This window comes from Colias eurytheme, chromosome 16, assembly GCF_061535395.1.
Source record: "Colias eurytheme isolate Ceu_HAF_F1 chromosome 16, ilColEury1 Martin Lab GWU primary, whole genome shotgun sequence".
Classification (NCBI taxonomy): Eukaryota; Metazoa; Arthropoda; class Insecta; order Lepidoptera; family Pieridae; genus Colias; species Colias eurytheme.
Genome location: NC_142995.1, coordinates 6,417,537 through 6,440,258, shown reverse-complemented (window position 1 = coordinate 6,440,258; position 22,722 = coordinate 6,417,537). Strand labels below are relative to the sequence as shown.

The 22,722-nt window shown below is 33.3% G+C and overlaps 1 protein-coding gene across 2 annotated transcripts in view; it reads right to left on the bottom strand.

Annotated features, from left to right (window-relative positions):
* The window catches only part of Src42A (Tyrosine-protein kinase Src42A), a 48,188-nt gene that overhangs the window by 6,476 nt on the left and 18,990 nt on the right, over positions 1-22,722 (bottom strand). Inside the window, exons 1-3 of one of the 2 annotated variants that reach the window (XM_090111236.1) lie at positions 17,917-19,752; positions 8,469-8,590; positions 5,633-5,796 (exon numbers count right to left, since the gene is read on the bottom strand). In XM_090111236.1, the coding sequence (XP_089967362.1) occupies positions 5,633-5,796; positions 8,469-8,590; positions 17,917-19,499 (1,869 nt within the window). In that variant the 5' untranslated portion in view covers positions 19,500-19,752. Of the gene's footprint in view, positions 1-5,632; positions 5,797-8,468; positions 8,591-17,916; positions 19,753-22,722 lie in introns of those variants that run through there. The other variant, XM_090111237.1, reaches the window with a different exon arrangement.

Sequence of the window (22,722 nt, the reverse complement as noted above, 5' to 3'; positions counted from 1 at the left end):
ACGCTATATGTCGATCAGTATAAAACACACTTTTAATGTATCGGCTAAATATTTTTTATACAAAACTTCGCTTCAATAATGAATGATTAATAGCCAGAAGATTATAAAGCAGACTCACATCGAACTTTAATTAAAAGTTTTGTTGTTTTATTTCGTAAATTGCTGTCTGCATTTTCTATGCATTGTAAAATAGAGCAACGAGTAGTAAGACGCCTATTTTTATGATAAAATATATTGGATCCATCAGTATGTGGAATGTCTTGGTCTTAACACACTGCAGGCCACGTGACGCCATGCAGCAGTGACATTATTATCATGACTATGAATCCAATTAAGAACAACAGGCATTCACTGGAAACGTGATTGCGATATAAAGAGCCCCGCGATTTAAAACAATTTCTACCTAGAAACGTTAACTATTAATGAGCGGACATGCAATAAAGTATTAATATTAATACACCGTGAAGATGTCGCGTAAACGGACGTCCAATAAACGTGCACCATTTATAGCAGGTAAAAATAAACATGTGACTCTTAACAATGGACCGCAAACGTTCATTGTCAAGCGAGTGCTACAAAATTAACATAGTCTTTACTTTTACTCGTTACTGTAGACCTACTGCCGCAGCTCATTATGCAATGAGTTATTGAGCCGTTAAATTAAATTGAATGCGTCGCGCTAAATAACAATATTGAACATTGTTCACACCAAGTTTATATGTTATGGTCCGGGAGCCAGCAGCAGATTTTATGACCAAGTTCCTCTCAAGCGGTAATTAGTAAAATGCATCAAAGTATAGTATTATGAAGCCTCGTGAACGTCAGCTGGAGCTCGGTTGGGGGGAAGAGCGGTTGTAGCCTCCCGTATCAGCTGACGGTTTTTCCACCAAGATACAGCCAGCTGACATATATATTTATCCACAGTTACATATAAGCTATCATCAGGTAAATTTTTGTTTGAGAGGAAATAACGGAAAATAAATTTTTCTTTAAATTTAACTTTCATGTTCGAGACACCAGCTGACGTATAATACACCATGTTGTAACCAGCTGACTATTTTTTTTCGTTGAGATATTGGGTTAGCTACAATTTGACAAATTTTTAGCTGAGAGGAAATGAATGAATGAATGTATTTTTTTTCCTATGTGCGTGGGAGGCTACAACCGCTCACCCCCCCAACCGAGCGCCAGCTGACGTTCACGAGGCTTTATAATACTATACTCTCATGCGTCTGACGAATTATCTCTTGAGAGGAAATAGTTAACCAAATTTGCACCTGGCTCCCTAACCATTATGGTGATATTTATGTGATATTCTTGACACAGTTTCGCTTCAAATTAGAACTGCTGTGCGACTGCGCATATGTGTAACAAATGCTTCGTATATTTTCATACTCAATATCGATAAAAGCTGTATCTACATTTTAAAGCAAAACCAATGTTAGAATTCACAAAACATAAAAACTAACACTCGCTCTTACAAGTATCTATATATAAGACATATTATGTAAAAACATAAACACGCCTTTACTCCTTTTATTAAAAGCCGAGAATATAATATAAAAGTAGTAAATCTTCCAGCATTATAAAAGTATCCCGACACGTATATAAGCTCACAGGCTCTTGCTTTTTTACTACGGCCATTAGCTTCGATAAAGAAAATATTTTAGCGTGTAGCTGGCAAGTATGTGCTTTTTGCAATATTTTATTATAGGATAATATTTATTCCCGTCACGTGAAACGAACCCGTTGGCAATAGAGACCACAAATCCGCACACGGCCGCTTGATGTGTCATACGCAACCATCGGCAGACGATAAACATACACTTATATTGACTTAAACGAATCGTTTAAAATTACTGTTATCGAATATTCAATATACGCTATATACAGTTCTATCGGTTATATCATTACCTTGTTAGTAAATTATTAATTTGTATACTTACACTAGAGACGCTGATTCATGTGCGGCTGTCCATTTAATTTATTTAAAAATAAACAACCAACCTTTCCCATTGAATGGTTAAACTAGCTAATGGTTATGCAATAATTAATTCCATACATATAACTGATAGTAGTAAACTTTATTAACATTTGCTGACGCCAATACTCGCAGACCATTTTGTCTACGTCTACGCAATCATGTAGAGTTTATTGCAAAAGTGTGAAATACATATTACACAATCAAGTCACAATAACATTTTGACTAGAATCACTTAACGATTCTGAAAGGCATTGAAAAATCTTAAACGTGGGTTTTCCTCAATAAAATTATTCTAATCTGTCACCGATCGGTTAATGGTTGTGATTGATCGTGGATCAATCAAACATAAAGCATACACAGCCAATAAGATGATTAAGAGAATATTACGATTTGAAATTATCATTGTCGCATACAAAATCATCTGATATAATCATTATCAACATTAAAAATGTATTATAATTTAAAATTTATTATAAATAACCCTTCATTAAATGCATTTCTCTCATAGGGTCAAGATCGAGAATGTCAGATAACTACATTGAATTCTGCATTGCTTAATTGGTGTGGCCTACTTTTATTTACCGATAAATAATTTTAAGTTGTTACTGACGCGGGGCATTTTTTGAGTAATGACGTATTTGAGAGATCCGTAGATGTGATAGTCGTACTTTCAAATCGAGGAACTGAACAACCAGGGAGTTTACTTTTGCTTATTAATTTTAACATAATATATTCGTTCGCATTTTTTACATCAATAACATAGCCGGGTGGGCGGTTTTGCAACTTTCAGATTGTAACGTGCTCAAAGCTTTTGGGCGGGTTTTAAGAGCTTACATATTCATTTGCATTTGGTGAAACCCTCAAATTTTATCATTAATCATTGCGTTCGTTTACTTTTTAGTGATGCATATCTATCTACAGTCTACACAAATATTATAAACATTTAGATTTAATTGTTTGTTCTTGAACAATGTGAATATGAAAATGTTGAACCGCATTGACTGAACGCATATTTGATCAACGCTGCTAACAATCACGGAAACGACTGTCCTCAAGTAAAACAAAACACTTAAACAAATGAATCATTAAAACAAATGTGAGGTTAATCATGTAAAAGTTTGCACACGAACAATACCCCTCATTATTTCTAATTACATTTACGTCAAAAATGTATACGCGTGACAATGATGTATTAAATATTTTGCACGTGTGCGGAATCGGTATTTATAATTGTTGTATCCATTTATTGTTCAAGTCTATTTTAAAAGGAACGAGAATAAATAAATATTCATTGTTAAACAGAAACACCTGATTAATTTAATATTTTTCTTTAAACCTAAAAAATTATCGATTTTTGTTTGAACTCGCATTCATGTTAACATAAAGAGTAATTGTTCTTATTTTTTGGAACAATAGCATCGCCATAATCAACTTTGTTTAAATCCGGATCTATACCGATACTTTATTTCGATTCTATGTTCCTTTCAACCGCGTTGCTTCAACAAATTAGCGTGCTTAGAAAGAATTTAATGTGAGCTATCTCCGTGATTTTGTAATCGTTTTATGTGTGCATGTATATGTATGTGATTCTTAACGAAAGCGGGGTCACAGCCTTGGCGCCGGTCACAGTTTAACTGGAAATTGGAATGCCGACTATTCAATGTATAAATTGCATAACATTGGAAACTCCGCCGATAGAATTAACGTCGCAACATTTTTCAAAAGCTGCATCGTCGCGTAAATCACTCGTTCGTCATGCATTATGTATGTCATTTGATTAATAACGTGTTATTAAGATATTACGTATGTGTATTATTTACAAAGCGTGACATTTGTCTAATAAATATTTATGTAGGGAATTTGTTTTTATCGATATTAATTAATTATTATTAATCATGGCTTATGCGCAATTTTCAATTGCACGCCTCATAAGCGAAGCGTTGAGGTGGGTACTACTGTCACTTCGCGCAAAACATCTGATTTTTCAAACTTAAAATGTCTTTATGTATCATACATTGCACTTGTAAGATAATACATACACACACATATTAAGAAAAAACACTATTTTTAACATTCATGATATTTTTGATGTCATTTTTGTTATTTAAACTAGTTAAAAAACAGTTTAAAAAAGTTCTGTCTTGGACGTCCGTGTGTCTGTATGTGCGGATCCTTTTTCTTGTTAACACGATAGCGACCGAAATACTTTACTAATCGAATCTTTTTTTTTCTCTTACGCTTGAGTATGCTCAGGAATAGAACCCTTTCATTTTTCAGGGTCTGATTCGATGTGGTTTAATTGTTATTAAATAAACAAAAATAATAATTAATAAATAATTATTAAAAAAAAAAAATATGAGGCGTGCACTTTTGGATTTTCCAAATTATTTCTATTTGTTGTCATATTTTAAATACTTAAGAGATGCATGCAAATAACTTCTATTAAATTTATTTTTTTACGTTCTACAGAGTTCTGATCAAATTTAAACATAAAGCCCGATTTAAAAAGAGATTGAAGCATTACTTATCGCAAATACGTATAGCAATATCTGTCGTAAGGAAAGATTGATCTTGACAATGACACGCGTCGTTCGAGCCAATAGTATCCAGGCGCGCGCCTGTCCTTCGGTGAATTTAACGCCCGTCGGAACTCGTCCGATGGCCAATATTTCTCACGGGTACAATGGTGCCCCATCGCTGCACGTAATTCCTATAACCTTATGGGCCCTCTTCACAATGGGCAGCGTTGGCCCAACAAATGCTCGTCGATGGCGATAACGAATAAACATCTACAATGACCGCCGATTAGACATTTTAGCCGTCAACACTATCGCGATTGCCTCCACTCGCCCAACGCTGCCCATTGTGAAGAGGACCAAAATAAAATTGGATTCCACAATTTATGTGTACGCGTAATAATAAATAATACACGAGTTCACTTGACGGTTCAATTGCTATTATTGTGAAGATTATGTTGGTTATTGCTCAATAAATCAGTGACACTTTCTTTTCTTCAAATAAATACCATAAATACCGTTTATATTAGTATAGGTGTAAATTATTGTTTTATGTACGTTCACGGATTGGTTAGCGTGAATATCGTGTTTATTATTATTACACAATTCATATTTATGATTACATTTACTAGATTATAATGATTCAGAATTACGTAATTAAATCAATTATTAATTATTATGTAGGTATTATATAATATAAACTCAACTTGACATAATTGTATGTAGTAATACAATAATTTCTAATAAGAAATTTCTAAGATGTTCACAAACATTTTCCGCAGTTTATATTAACCCACTATCTTCCATTATTCTATTGTCGCAAAATGGACTTGCTCACGTATCATCCTTAAAAACAAAAAATATCGAACTTCCGCATAACTGTTTAAATCAGTTTATTCGACAATATATTATTTAAACCAACGATGTTTCCTTAACCATATTAATATATTTAATCTCAAAAACCTCACATATTTTACTAAGATTTTTTTTGTGAGGATATATCTTGCATAGTGGGTTATATCTTGCATGTCGGATTCCTACTGACAACGAAAAGTGACAATGAAAGTTCTTCTGTATGTGTGTGTGTTAAATAAAGGCGAAATTGTAATTGTAAGTATTGTATATAACTAACCTGTACACACGGGTTGTTGAGCGACACGCAGAGTCCATCCGCGTCCTTGCTGTAATGCTCCACCAGCTCTTGCAGCGTCCGGAAGGTGGTGCGGCGGGCGATGAAGAAGCCGCCCTCATCGAGCTGCCTGATGCGGTAATGCTTCACCGTGTCACCGTCGCGAACTGTTGATTGGGGTTTGTTAATACCAAATCTATGGAAATGTATGGAATATGGAAACAGTGTATCATCATCATCAGCCCATACTAAATACTATCTACCATTAAAAGTCGTAAACCTTCGTAAATTTACTGTTCTTTAGGAAATGCAGAACCAACGGAGATAATTTGTAGGTACCTACTATTAAAAAAATGAATGATGAATAAAAACTCGTGCTATCCGAAACATCACACATTTATTTTCGTTGTTGCGTAGATATAAATATTAAATAATAAACATCTACATCAAAGGACTGGTATATTGACCTTTAGCGGTTAATATTGTTGCTAAGGCGATAACATTAAAATTCTAAAATGTATTGCATCTATAAATTTCATCAAATGAACATAAAATATATTAGGTATACGATCTGTTTCAAAACTGGCAAATGAGTCAACAATTCAAAAATATGATAAATAGCTAGCCATATATAATATAATAGTATCTGCACCAAGTAGATACATAGCATTAATTGTAATCAGTTAAATTCCATGAAAAGCTAAGGATGGCGTATTAGCAGTTAGCACTCTCTGGGTCGTGACTGAATTTTAAAGTCCCGATAATAAAACAGTTCCTTATTTGAGTTAGGATTATACTAATTATTTATTTAGGATTCCGAAAAATATTTTCCATAAAATTTTGTTTAGAATATCAAACGATGTTAAGACGTCTTATTCTGTTGTAAAAAAACAAAGCCGTGGGTATCCATTTAACAAAAGTTTCGCCGAACATCTTCACCCAACCGACGTTTTTAATTAATTTTTTTAATAAAGGCTGGGTTCTGTATTCGAATTACAGATAGCTTGATATTTTTTGCGTCATGTTTTGTATTGTGTACTATTAATGGAACTATTCAAGAAAATTCATAACATTGTTTACATATAAATGCGTCAATAATACCAGTTGACCACTAATGATTAAATATAGACATAGTGCAACACAAACTCTCTAGATTCGTAATGATCTACACGGAAAAATGTGCGCACATGTTTAATTCTTCATCTTCATACCTTTATATGAATAACTTGGAATGAATAATTAAATAATTAGCGCACACAGAACATAATAAATAACAATATATTATGACCACATATCCAAAGTGTGAAATATTGTTCTTCCAATACTTGTAAAATGTCGTAAACTAATATACATGAATTGATTAAAATGTTCATCTAGAAGTATTGACCACGTCTCCGAATCATGAATGTTAAGGTCGAGCGTTGGGAGTATGTAGATTTCGCGGTAAGCCTTGGAATTTGATACCAATAATACGTGAAATACAGGTCTTTATTGTTCATAAAAAGAGAAATTAAGTAAATATCTCAGTAACAAAATACTCATTTGAATAACGATACGTTTAAATACAATTATTCTGCTAAAATTATTTCATTTACCATTAATGAGTGTTAATTATAAGCTAACTAATTAAAACAATAATAAGTACCTACAAAAAAGATTAAACTGGTTGTTATTAATTACGTATACATTTTTAAAATTATTTGATTCTGGTAGTCCGTGTTAAATATGACCTACTTCTACTTTTTGTGCAAAACCAGCAAGATGAGGTGAACATTATGAGGTAATAGTAAGAATGTCGACGCGACGTGGTCTGCAGTTATAATGTTTGTTGCAACAATATAATTTAATTCGTCTCTCAATATACATTGCACTGTTACAAATCAAGCGAGAGCCACTGAACTGTATGTAGGATTTCATTATAATTCAACGTCAGTCACTGAGAAGATATAAACTCCGACAGGTATTAAAATAAATTAGCTTTAACACCCTCTGTTCAAAATAAGAGCAAAGTTTAATAAGCCATTTCCACGGAGTCTTCTATTGGCTAAAGTGCTGTTTTAAAACTTTGCATATTTTTCAATATTTTAATATTATGCAAACGTGATGTCAGGGGTGACGATAAAAAAACGTGATATTGCGACTTTAAATTTGTTTTGATGTATTATAAATTTTAGATTATATGTAATTCTTAAAATTTAAAAGACTCCCAATACCAAAATAAACAATTTATACCTTAAGTAGTCATTACTTTTAAACAAGCTATTTATAATCAACACGACGATAATAATTATAACTGATGAAATACCCGTATAAAGTACGATGCTAAAAGGGAACAAATAGTGCTTCTGAATTAATTGGTCGTTAGTCACGAGTTGGGCATCTATCGCTCTAGTCCTTGGTTACACGCATGTTCCCACGACGCCAGATCTTAGAAAAACTTCAACCGGTTTACTATCAGGATCGAATATTCGAGATACACGAGTGCACAGTTTGTACACCTAGCCAATGCCCTCGGCTTCAGTCACGTACAATGTGACATTTTACGTCTTTTTCCTACTGCACCACTTTCATCCGAAATACATATAAATATTTACATTAGGTCAGTGGTTTGTCTCAAGTAGAAACTCGTATGCATACATTTACAGACATCCTCAGAGCAACTTTGTTTTAACATTGCAACAAGTCTATAGGGAATAGTACCTACTCAAATATTTTTTAACAATTTTCAAGCTGACGAGTCTTCGTCAATCCATAGCTAACAAGACCACAACCGAGTTGACATTGAATAAGTTGTTATTAAAATGTACTTTTTGTTTCTAATAAATATCATAAAACTTACCAGATAGTGAAAAGTCATTATGACGGCTTTCCGAATCACGAATAAGGAAAGCACCATGTTCGTTTTCGGGCAGGAGCAATTTCTTCTCCGCCTCGATTCGTTTTATTTTGCGGAAGTACCACCTGAAAGAATTAACTTCAATTAGATTGATTTACTAATACTCCATGTGTATTATTTGCTAAATGGATAGAGCTTTAGCTAAACCATTTAACTGACGATTTTAATTCAAAACAAATTAATGCAACGACATATTTCATTGAACAGACAGTATGGGAGACCTCGGACACGGACTTTTGAGTATGTGCAATCCACAAAACCCATTACATACAGTGTACTCAATAAGAAGGTTAACATATTTAAATCTGTGTACGTGATTAAGCAGCACTAGACAAGTCTAAAACAAATATCGAGAGAAAGCAAATCGGTAATCGAGACTTGAGATAGCCGATAGGTATATTGCCCATATTTCCATTGGTTGGTGTCAACAAACATAAGGTTCAATGTCTTGGGGATAAAACGAAACCATATATATTATGTTCTTAATTGTTTTAGATAACCGTAGCATATCAGATTAAGTTTCATGAGTTTAAGAAATCTTAAACAATGCTCGTATGAAAGACAAAGTGGATTTATTAAAAATAGAACTGTTAAAGCACGAGGTCCAGAAAGCTAGATGACTCAACACCAACGAATGAATGACTACTTTGCATTCAATTGGCGACCGTGTCACGCGAATCCTTGCTCGCTGTTTTAACGTGAAATCTCGAAAGGATGCGACAAATGTACATATTTTTATTGAATGGCAATGGTAATGTGTTAATGGCGCTTTTGAAAATGACTCAATTCAGATGGTGGCAAATTTATATCAATACTTGTACAAAGCACAAAAACTGTTACTTATATGCAAGGATGATTAAATATTCAGTTGATTTCAATGCAACATTTGTAATAAGTTATTACATTCAACACGTGTTAAGAGAACTGTATCCCTTATGGTAACTCTTCTTAAGTATTAAAATTATTATATTGCGGATCTTGTATTAGAATGAATGTTTCCATACATATCTAATCTTAAAATGGTAAGAATTAAGTATACCAATGACGTATGTTTAATGTTTATGTTTAAACATCCAAATTTAGTGCAACAGTTAATACACATCACGTATTCCGTACACGTATATTTATCACGTGTATCGTTAAAACGGCTTGCGCTGAAGTTAACTCGCCGTATCATTGCAAAATTTAGAGCGCTTCACAATAGCACACAGGATTGCGCCAAATTACGAGCCAAAGATGCACGAACGAAGCGAGTGATCCCCCACACATAACCCATTAGATTAGTTTGACAGATTGAAAAAATACAAATTATAATTAGATGAATATCCTGTTGTGAATTCTTCAAACCGCAATCCTTGCAAGACCTGATTGTGATATATTTTAATGGCTCAATATCAGCCTGCTTGCTACACGGAGCAATTTAAGATAATGTTAAAGACATACAATGGGAGTAATTAGTTGATAAAAGCATTCACATTAAATGTAAAAGTATATAAAGCGACAACAATCGAAAACTTTTTACAGCAATCAAATGAAGGTACCCAGTTTTACAATCATAAAGGTTTTTATAGCGTTCGTGACGATAAGTTCTGATTGAATGTTGATTGTAATTGTTCATTGGATTACGAAGCAGCGGCACGGAGAGTCTTGGATTGCAATTAAGGAAACGGCCAAGCCATATCCGATGTTTATCAGTACAGAGACGAACCGAGACTGGGTAATTACATATACAACATGAGAAACAGGAAAAGTTATGGTGAACCTGGACCAGGCTTGCATCTAAAATAATTGTTAATCTCAGAAACAAAGATGGCACAGTTATTTAAAATGGAACATTACGCATAGATACGAAATACTTAATATCGTTGCTCCTGTTTTAAAATGACTAAATTTTACACCATGCTATTTGAAAATGATACAAATGGTCTACATTGCAAGCCTTATCATATTATGATTAGATCTATTATTCCGCTTGTACTAGTCTGGTTTCATACGCAATAAGAAATTTAGATTGTAAGTTTGAATGTTAGCCTGTATAAAATTTAAATACAACTTCCAATCAAAAAGAACAAAATAATGCACACTACATACACCTATGTAGAGTGTATGCACATCTTCATACAGATTACTACTTTAACAAGTTACTGTGAATCAACACAGACAATGATTTCACCCTCATTACAAACAAACAATCACCCAATTGCAATGCAGCCTTCATGAAAACTTTCCTTATCAGCAACGAACTGCATAATGGAATACCAATGTAATTGAGAAACGATCTTATTTATTCAATGTTAGATTTAGATAACATCTAAAAGGATAATTATCGTGGAGACCAATGTCAAAATAATCATAAAAATACTGTGAAAGGTTATGAATAGAAACTTTTATTGCCCAGCGAGGCCTCGTCACGTGCTAAGGGCATTTTAAGGGTCATAGATCTGTTGCTACTGCTTGGACGAAGGTCTGGTCTGAAGACGCGCGGAGAATTGATTCATTTTAATGAAACTGATTTTATCCTCATTTACACATTGAATGACTATTTATAGAAAAAACAGACTTATAAATATAAATACAGTAATTAATTAAAGTATTTTTGAAAAAGGTTTAAATAGTTTGATTCTCTCTAATATTTCTAATTCATTAACTGAAACGGTAATTGCAGGGATTCTCACATGGCCTAATATAAATATTATATAATAAATTCAAAATCTTTTACAACAAAAATTCAGAATATTGAACTGCAAAATAACGTTTTTCATAATTTAAGGTTGTCGTTACAAAAAAAAAACAGTAGGTAATTGGTCGCTTTAACAGTGGGTTGAAAATTGAAATGCTTCACCGTTCAAATTACTTTTACGGGAAACTAAACACTTAAAAAACTTAAAAGAAGGTCACGAGTTTAAATAGTTTCTAATTATAGCGAACAATTTAGCTGCAATTTTACCCGTGATCTCTGAAGTAATAAATTTGCATCGAAAAGCGCTGCTTGGGGCATATAAAATGAGCGCCTTGTGATGTCTAGGATAAAGTTGCTTCTATTTATAATAGCTTTACTGTATAACGCGGTTATTAAACCCGTAGCTCGAGCAATAAAACATTGAATATTACAGTAACGCAAGCGCCGCCGTCGGACCAGACGATAGAACGACCTTGACCTGCATTATAGTGTCAGAGAAATCTTATACATTTTGAATCATTACTGATATTCGTTGACGAAATTCGTCTATCTATTGTTCAATTCATAAACAAACTTTGATCAATGAATTAATGGATTATTATCATTTTACGCTACTGTATAAGAAAATGTATGTAAACAAATGCTATTTTACCGTGCGTTTTTCAAAGTGATTCATCAATTAAACATTTACCGAGAACCAGTCCTTAGATTGCTACGTAAATTATTGTAACGACTAGTATTCTAGAATTAAGATTTATTTTTACACTTATCTGAACTTGTTTGTCGGTTTAAATTATTTTCATCAACTTTCTACATTCCGAAGAAACTCTAATGCACGCCTATTTAATAACTGCGACCATCAGATAGTTAAAGAAGTCCATAAATATAATGTACTTTATAATATTATTATATAGACTATAATATAAAAATGAATCGCAAAATGTGTTGGTAAGCGCATAACTTGAGAACGGCTGAACCGATTTCGATAATTCTTTTTTTATTATATTCCTTGAAGTAAGAGGATGGTTCTTATGTAGAGAAAACGTAAATATGTACCACGGGCGAAGCCGGGGCGGACCGCTAGTGTTACATATTTTCTCAGTATTGAAACATAACTTTCCTTGGACTCGCCGTTATATTTGTTTCTGTTCGATACATTCGAAAGTTCAAACAGAAATGAGCAAATATGGCTGCCTTCCTTTATTGCCTAGACATCTCAAATCTAGTATGACTCGGCGACTGTAATTTCGCAAACCAAAGACACCCACTTTGTTATACAAGTTTGACCTAATTTACTTTGTTTATTAAAGTTTGATAAGTTCGATGGTTTTATGGCATTTTAATAATTAATGACCGATTATATAAGATATTTTGCTAAACTGACAAGTAGTTTCACAACTATGTGGTATGTCATAAGTTTAGAGTTGTCAAAGATAATCCTTAGATGTTAATAGTTGACGTAAATCGTAATAGATCTATTTTATTTTTATGTAACATAAATGTCTATTTAATAATTATTATTTTAAAAATAGGAATCATTATAAAATTCCGTTCATTAATCGGTAAAGAGCAATTAATATAATTCATATTGTTCTCATATATACAATGAAGTCATTACTTGGTTTAATTAGATATCCATATTAATTTCTACCACGAACGTGATTAGGAAACACGTTCAAGTTCAGCTTTTTATATTATGCATGTAACAACAAAGCCTACTGGGAGTTATCTAATTATAAACTTTATACGCGGCTTGATGAGCTTTTAATACTGAACCTGTTTGTTGGTAAGAATTTTTCAAAATTATATGCACATTGCGTAATGTTTTCATCCCAAATCCACCATTGATTATTTTCAATATTAATTGTGATTTAGATCTAGATTTTAAATAAAAATGCAGTTAACAGACGCTCTTCAAGGACAATGGTTTCAGTTCAGGATACGATCATAAACGTGGAGATCTAATGATGGTAGGATTAGTGGAAAACAACAGCCAAAACGCATACATGTACACGTGCAGTACAAAAGTCAAGTTGCATTAATTGCCACTGTAATTGACAGCAATTAACGCAACAATAAGATGATCCAGCATTAGAGGCATTTTGCTTCCATTGTATTTGCTTTATTGTGAGACGATTTCCGTTCAAATGAACACTTTTTGTTTTATAGATGGCAAGTTATTAACCATCGATGACACTCGTTACGATTTATACGTATTACCTATTTATTTGATGTTTACGTAATATTTGTTTATTCGTTTTATATAATTCTTTGGGTTTTTCAAATGTACACCACACCTACCTAAAGAATATGCTAAGAAATAAGAATTTATATGAAAAAATTGGAGTCAAGATCAAGCTTCATTCTATCGTTATTTCTATACCTAATATTTAAATGTTAATAAGTTTTTATAAGTGGCTTTTATTTCGTAGTATTAAAAGATGACTCAATAAACATTGGCATTGAGAAGTTCAAACTGTTTTCCTTCATTGGTTCACTTTACACCCCGGTCACCGTAAGTCATTATGAAGCATGGGCTTTTGACGTGTTCCCAATATGGAGACGAAATCCTTGAAATATTATTTTAGTGCACGAGGTTTCAGATGAAAGGAGATTCGTGAACCAAAAACCCCATTAAACATAATAAGCAAACGGTAAAATCACACAATATACGTACGTTTGTCCGTTACTTATACCCATTAATAAAAGATAAGGATAACAATTGAGGGATATCAAGGCATACGGTGAATTCGCAATGAGATTTTCCCAATAGACTCATAGACATTAGACTTGTGCTCTATTGCTTAAAGTTTTTAAGTCATTTAACACCAATTTTCAGGCAGTAACATTTCAATATAAGGGTTATGCTAGATGCATCATTTTGATTGATTAGACGCGTGATTAGAGGTTATGCATCAGATAAAAAACGGTACCGTTATTCACAATAATGCAGTCAAACGTGCTGTTGAAGCTGATGTCAGTTACATAGCAGGTATGCTAGGGGCAAAGAGCAACACCAGTTAAGGGTCATAATTTAGTAGGTATGTTATTAGGTCTACCGACACCACTACACACTACTCTGGGACAATGTGCAAAATGATAATGTTACCAAGAATAAAATTTACTAAAGATTTTGTATTTTTATTTCAACCCAAGAAAATAAATGACTTGTGTAATAAGTAATTAAACTTATATGTATAAAGAAAGGTAAATATTGAAATTGATACATCATACAATCAGGAGATATGGTTAAGGGAAATATTGTGTCATAGGTACATTTATGGTAGACAAGTAGGTAATAAAATAAAAATTTTATTACTCGGATAGTCACAACAATGTCTGATTACAATTGGTTTGGTTGCAAAGGAAAGTATAAAAATGACTAATAATTTTCCGCAGCTAACATACTTTTTATAATTATTTACTGACAATGGATCTATCTATATAGATCAGTAAACAGGAAAACAAAATACAAAGTACATAGATTATTATTATTTTGGTAATGTAGCAATCGACATGTGACAATTAGCGAAGTTCACAATGAGTCGTAAAATATGAGTGCCATTTGTTCAAGAATGGTCTGATGATGCGTAGTGCGAAACAACAGATATTATGTACTGCGAAAAGCTACGGCCATGCTCGAAGTAACAAACTTATATTTTGTAAGATATATTAATAAAAAAAGCGTGTTTGCGTAAATAGATATGGAGGCCGGAATTGTATCCTGATTCCTGGATGATTAAAATTTAAATAAATCGTAAAAATATTTTCCATCTAGCTATAAAATAACTTCTAACTACGCTCAATTCTAATAAATTATTTATGTGTGATAAGGGGTAGGTACACCAAGTTTTAGCCAACTATATTTTACATAGTATGAAATATGAATATGCGTAAAATATTGTAAAAATAATCTCGCTCATAGCTTTAGTCATAGCTAGTCATACGATGTCTAGTGTTATGTAGTGGACACGAAAAGAAATATTTATAAAAAACGTATACTCAATGTTAATCAGAAACTAACAGCATAATATTCAATTTTTACAAGTATACTTTTCCAACAATGAAATAAAAAGATATTCAAGCAAAGTCCTTGCCATGAATCAAAATTCAAGTTAATAACTACATATTTATTTTCCGATGAATCGTATTTAACTTGTCAATCAGAGACTTTGAAGTATCCATAGACTAAAAATGTCAATGTCAAATATCCATAACAATGCCTTCTAATATATTTTACCGAATTAAGTGTCTCTGTAGGCACTTAATTCGGAAAAATATATTATTAGAAAGAAAGTTTACATAATCAAAATTGAAATAAACATTTAAATAATCTTAGGGCCGATTTTTCAATGCTTGGATAAAACTTATCCGTCCAATAAGGTATTACACGATTATATTAAAATGTCACGTAAACTGTCAAATACGGGCAATTAGAATACGTTTTTAAAATGGTAGTTTTATAATTTATTCGAAACAAGGATTGAAAAATCAGCCCTTAAACGAATAAAACGAAGAAATTTCAACAAAACGGCGATTATATTATCGATAAAGGCTCGTAGTATTTCTTGGCCAGCGCTGGTTGCTGTGTAAAAAAGCAAAAACAAATCATAAAACCTGTTGCATTGTTCTTTCGCAAGAGACGATCTCCACGAACCGTTGTGATAAGAGCAAGTAAATTTCTAACACGTGTTTTTGAACACAGAAATACCAGTTTTAATTGTAACATTTAAATGAGAACCCTTAAAAGATTACACTCAAAATATACGTAATAGATAGATAATAAGAAATTGAAAAATAAAAGTATATGATCTAGAAAGTGACTCGTCGAGTTCATAAAAAACGTCAGCATTGTGAATTTGCGAGGCGTTAGTACTCAAATAATAATTTGATACGGTGAAAGTGAACTGGATGAATTGCTGCCATAATATTATTATGAATTTAGTTAATTCTATGGAAGAACAAGGACGTAAGAGCAAGAGTTGTGTTTACTTTTTATTCCATACGCGTTTTCTTTCAGTCTCGAATACCAAAGTATCCATGATTTGTATCACAAATTACTATAGACAGCGTCATGGCATTACGACATTGCACATCAATTGGTATCATAGTAAACTAGAACACTTTTGAACGTTTTAAATCACTTGAATAATAACATTCACAACACTTTCAATTTAATGATTTAGATAAATGCAAAATACACGATGTTTTCAAGTAAATATTGATAGGAAACTGAAATTCACATTTATAAAAAACAATCAAATGATAAAATCATAATGTATCAACTAATTTGTGTTGTGTTTAAGTGATAATGTGATAAGAGAAATACTAGTATATCAACAATTTATTTTACCTATTTGCAGTACATCCTTAATCAGCATTTTCTACATTTTAACTAAAAAGTAATAAGATTGTGCTTGAAATGGCGATGTGTTATCTTTGTACCCGTCTTACACATATAGCACAATAGACCGTATGTTGTCGATTCACAAACAAAAGTGTTTGCGAAACTTCTCTGACTCAAAACAAAATTCTTTTAAGAAAATCTTCTCACGTTTAATATTTACTAATTTTTTTGTTAAAGGTTCATTAGTTACTTTAAGAAAACAAAAGTATAACAGTATTAAATTGCTATAACAGTATTGTACGCTGGTATTTGTAACGTTTTTGTTTTAGGATTTTTATTAATATTACCGATTCCACTGAAATGGAATAATGATTTGCTTTATCCAGTAATCACGATCTTAAAGATGCAATTGCTAAAAATAAATAAAGGAAAACAAGAACGCAAAGATTGTGCAACTAGAGTCGGTAGGTAACCCTCAAGGCTGATCAGTGAATCCGATACCAGCACGTCCGTATACCTTGCCTCAATAACCACTGGTACTTCCCGCGTGCTTTCGTGGTTAAACTCACGGTACGTAGCTAATACCTACTACATTGTTATAGTATCTGATTACTATGTGTATCAATGTCTGGAAAATACCAGAAGGCGATGCGTCGGATGTTTCCTAATTATTCCGAACAGGAATTAAGGAAACCTATAAAATTTAATCACGAACAAAGGATGTGTTGAATTCCAAGCACAAACGCTTCCGATGGGTCAGATACAGTTTTCGTTAGTGTCACCTTCGTGGTTCACTTCCTGAGTTGACTTCCAATCGCCAAACTGTCGGGAGGAAGACGTTAGCCGGTGCAGCGACCGAACGCACAGACGTAGCCTTGGACGCGAGCTCCCTGCATTCTAATCAGACGGCCTTGCGGAAGTGCGTGATTTAGACTTGCTCTCGTAACACACACTCCTCAATAAGCTTTTTAAAAGCATAAAACCTCATATGTTATAGAGATTTATTAAAACGAACTATGGAGCCTTCAATATTTTTTAGAAAACTTGCTAGCAGTTATTTAAACAAATCGTACCTACCACCGACCTCTAATTAACAAAGACATGAGAATACCTGTGCATTTTTTATGTCAATGCACGTTAAGTAAAGAGTTTTAAAGTTAGACGACGTTGGAAATCGGAATTGATTAGCACGAGTCGTAGGAGCGTCAGTAAAAGATGATAACCAGTTTCGGACAAGTCACGCTTAGTTAAGTAGACCGGCGCAGATGGTTAGAAACGATTCTATCAACAGTTGTTTATAATTTCTTTGGTTTAAGGTATTAAAAACAACTGTTTGTTAATTGTACTGATAAAAAACTACTTACGGCATTGTGTTCAGCTTCATATAAGTATCCAATGGCAAGGTATCCAAACTATTATTTACGTTTGAATGAGACAATCTTCGAGCTGTTCGCACCCAACTTCCCCTTTGTCGTCTAAAACCTTTATCATTTGTTAAGAGCTGTAGATGTCGTTTAACAATATCATGCCATTTCCATTTCACTGTAGCAGGTGAATCGCTGGCCGCATCCTCTTTACAAATTTGCAAACCATCGCTAAATCTTCTCATGTTTTGTAAATAAATTTCATTAGATTTAGGAGGCAGGCTTCTTCTTCTTTCATCAGGCATAATCCCTGAACTTTGGGAATTTTGTTCCGCAATCCATTTCGATATGAAATCGTTTTTATCACAGACATGCGTTATCACTGGTTCTTCTTTATGAGGTGGAATCCAATCCAGACTCACCCACTGACTAGATTTCGGCTTAGATTTAAATATTACATCTACTTCATCATCACAGTCCGAAGACCCGATGGAACAAACCGAAGTTTTTTTTCTTCGAAAACGAGAACGAATGATTGGTTTTGTAGCTAACAGAGGATCCGCATTTATAGGTTCTAAATTATCCTCTTTTTTATCATCCTGCAAACTCTTATTTATTGTTTCGATATTTGCGTAAGAGTTTTCGGAGCACGAGGAATCTACACTAAACCTACTTCTTTGCAGAGGCCTGAATTTTGTCATTGCTATATCTTCATGGCAATTATCAAGCCCGCAACTAATTTCGCGCTCGCTGGTCAATGAAATTCTCCTTTCATTTGATTTTTCATTTTCCATCTCTATTATTTTAGCCATACTAGGATAAGCAGAATCTGTAGATTTCGTTATTTTTTGGTCGTTATTTCCATCGTCAGTATCTTCATTATTCGTTGAAAATAAATTACTATCATTAAATTCTATTATTCTAGTTATTTTCTGTGGCACTTCATTTTCCATGTCTTTGGATACTGGTAAAGGTAAATGATTATCTTTAAATTCGATTATCCTCGTTATCCTTTGAGTAGGCTCCACATCCTTGTCGTTATTACATTTATCGTTATTTAAATTATCTAGATCTATTATTCTAGTAATTCTTTGAGTTATGTTTTCTGTCTCTGATTCGGAATAACTAGGCCTTTTTAAACAATCTTTTTCCATCATAGCTTTGTTACACAACATATTATTTGTTGAATTCATAAATGACATATTATCTTTTTTCCAACACGCATCATTCATATTTGAATTATCAAATATTACCTTTTTTTCTTCTAAAGAATTATGTCGGCTTTTTGCCTTCTGTAATGCACTTTCAGATAGAAAAACACAAGGCACTTCCACTTGCATAGATAATTTTCGTTGTCTAGTAGTGTTTTCCTTTTCTTGATTAACATCATTGTCTATATTTTCCGGCAAACTCGTATGGGGTAAAATAATAGGGGTACCAGCTACCATGCGTAAAAAGTCTGTAACGGCAGCTATGTGTGCCCCGGTGACAACACCTTGTAATTTAACACCGGATACCTGGTGAGGTACAAGTTGGTTATCACGCATACACCATACAACGGGCAGAGCCCCTTCGGACACCATCGTCGGGTTAAATATTAAAGAAATTACTCTCCCTATTCGTTAAAATAGTCTCGATTATTTGTCACAAAATATTTATTACAATTCACTGTTGTTCTTCCGGGCTACATCCCACACTTTTAAAAGAAAACAAGTTTAAATATTCAAATACACTAGTTAGTCGTCTAAAGGGCGACATAGCGCGTTGCGACGCGAGTGTGAGCGGCGCTGAGCGCGGTTTTCGTGCGCGTCCGGTCGCGGCGGAGGTCGCGAGAGATAAGACGGTGAGAGTCGCACGCGCACCGCCGCAGCTCGCGCACGCCCCGCTACCTTACGACCATCTTTTCTGATCATACATCAACTTCCATCTGATGCACTCCTCGGGCGAATTATGTAACGGTATTGGTAACCTATTAAGCGCTTCGAAATATTTTAACTCATGTTTTAAACTTATATTTGTTTAGTTAAGATAGACGTGAGGAACAGAAGCTAAAAAAAGCAAATACTAGAAAGTAATATACTTAATTTTTAAACAATGTAAATACGCGCAGAGTTAAAAATATACCAGAAGTGTTGCTATGTTACGTTATGCACAAATTTTCTATATTTGCATAAAATATGCAAGTACACCAATTCATGATCTGCATTACAGACGTAACAACCACAAAGCAAAATTAGTAAAACAATCGTCAACCGCGGACGTCGTTTATTGCTACTGAACGATTAATAGAATTTTGTATTCTACGCACTCTCTATGTAAATTAAATAAGTTACACTTCTTAAGAGGAGTAGATAATAAGACATCTCAGTCCGAGTTAGGTCATCCCGTCACAAACAGTTAGGTTTCTTTGTGTAGGCCCTATTGGTGTCAGGGCAGTCCATCAAGTCGCTGTCGAGATGAAAGCGCAATTCAATAAATTTATGCACCTCTTTCTTTAACCTATCTGTAATGGCAATGCCCAGCCAATAATTAACACTGCAATTACTTTTGCCTTCAGAAATAATATTTATAATGCTTTGTTCACAATAAGAGCGTTTAAATAAGTGCAAAGAATGCTCGACGATAATATCTAATCAGAAAACGGTTGGTTTAAGTGCATGTATCTAAGAATCAGCTTCAATAAGCTTTAACAGCAATTAAGAACGGAATAACAAGAATTACGTAGTGTAGAAATAAGACCTAACTTTATGCACGAATGCCATTCAACAGTTAGGATTGGCGCCGGGGCACCTTAGGATGCACAACTCGTAACTGGCACAGACAAATCAGATACTAATTATCCGAACACTTAATGAACCTTATAGGAACATCCAACTATTATGATTGAAGGCATAATGTATAATTTCAATAACAAAAACTTAAGCGATTGTCCAATTACGTACTCATTTTGCTTCTAATAAGATAAATTGTAGGATGTCGTAACAGCTAATAAGTGTGGGATAATTTGTTACACGTTCGATTCTCGTATTTTAATCATTATCGAAACAAATTATCATTGTACATGATAAGTTCATTATCCAATTCGGATTCAAAATAATATCAAAAAGAATTGCCTATGTATTATTAGCTTTACCTAAATACATCGTGAATGGATTAAGCTGACGTAAAACAAAAACTACGTACGTTTATGATAAACGTACGTTCACGTACTTTGATAGATATAATTGTCTTAATTAAGTATTCACTGCACTTAAATGCTTTAAAATATATTTTGGAAATTGTTTTATAGAGCAAACCTTAAGTACAAAGGATAGTCATTTTTTCATTATAGCATAAGACAAAGACTTTTAACACATGAATTCTAACTGAAAGGAGGCACTTGATCAAATTTAATATCGTCGTTCGGATGGAATCAGATCAAGTGTTGGCAGATAACCTTCGTGAAATAATATCCGTCACCTAGGTTAACTCCTTACTGTGAGGCTGTATAGGAAAAATAAAAGTTTGTTACTTATACTTTGTCTTGGCGATGATTGTCGTAATACTATTTCGTTGACTAGAACTTGACTAGAACCTTTGGACAACGGAACTAGCGTCACGCGTAGATACACACAACACAATTTGTAATATCAGTGACGACAACGACGTCACCGTACGGCCTCAGAGATGTGATAACGAGCAAAAGCGTTTCGAAGAACAACTTTCTGTTAAGCGGAACTTTGGGGTGGCCCGCCGGCAGGAAAATGCACTACCAAAAAATTATACGTCATGGTGTTATTGAATTGATATTATATATTCTCTTTTTTTGGGTTGACATAATTAATTTGAAAATGAAAATACATTAATTGCCTATTATTCTTCTATGTCAGAATAAATTACGTAAATGTTCGTTGAACTATAGTCCTTTTCACCTATGATGATTCCTGTGACACTTCATCGTGTTCCGAATTACGAATTTTATGTTTAAAAAGTCAAAATAATTGTAGTGCATAATATTTTTATTTTATGGCGGCATTATTACCAAAAATATAAAAATGAAACATCTTAAGCTTATAAATCAAAACCAGTATTGTTTAGTTTAATATAATGAAAAATAAAATAAAATAACACAAAAATATAATACCTACGCAATTCGTGTACATGAAATGGATCGTTGAAAAATCATAGAGTTGGAAAATTATATAATCGGCGCCCATCTTGTGATCGTTTGTCAATCGAGTCAATCGTCTGTACGAGTGCGTCAGCCTTGTATAAAAGTTGCATTTTTATATTGATACTTTACGTGGTATTCTGTTATTGTTACTAATTGTTATTGTTGACTTTTTGTTGCTGTTGTTTGCTAAGTTTCCTTAGTTAATTGTTGGCGAATTGCCGAAAAAACTAATTTTGGTACTTTATTCAAATCGATTTCATTTCCATATAGAATATTATCGATTATCGGAAACAATTGATACGATTTCAGTAACCGACATCTCTACACGTGTCAAAAATCGATGTGTCACAGGAATCATCTTAGGTGGAAAGGACTATAAATTATAATTTATATTTCGAAAGATATATTTGTTAGTACATATTTAAAAAAAATACTAGAGAGACTGTGATTTGCTGTAGGTATATCAGTATATGCTACAGAAACTTGGATTAAGGATAAAGATATTTTTGCCCGGTATCGCACCGTAATAAAGCCGTAGGCTGCTTATAGGTACTACGACTTACAGCCTATGGTAACTTTTATACCAAGTTATATAAACCTTGAAATCGAACAATAGAATTTTCCAATAATCTTAGAATCGTGCCATAAAATTA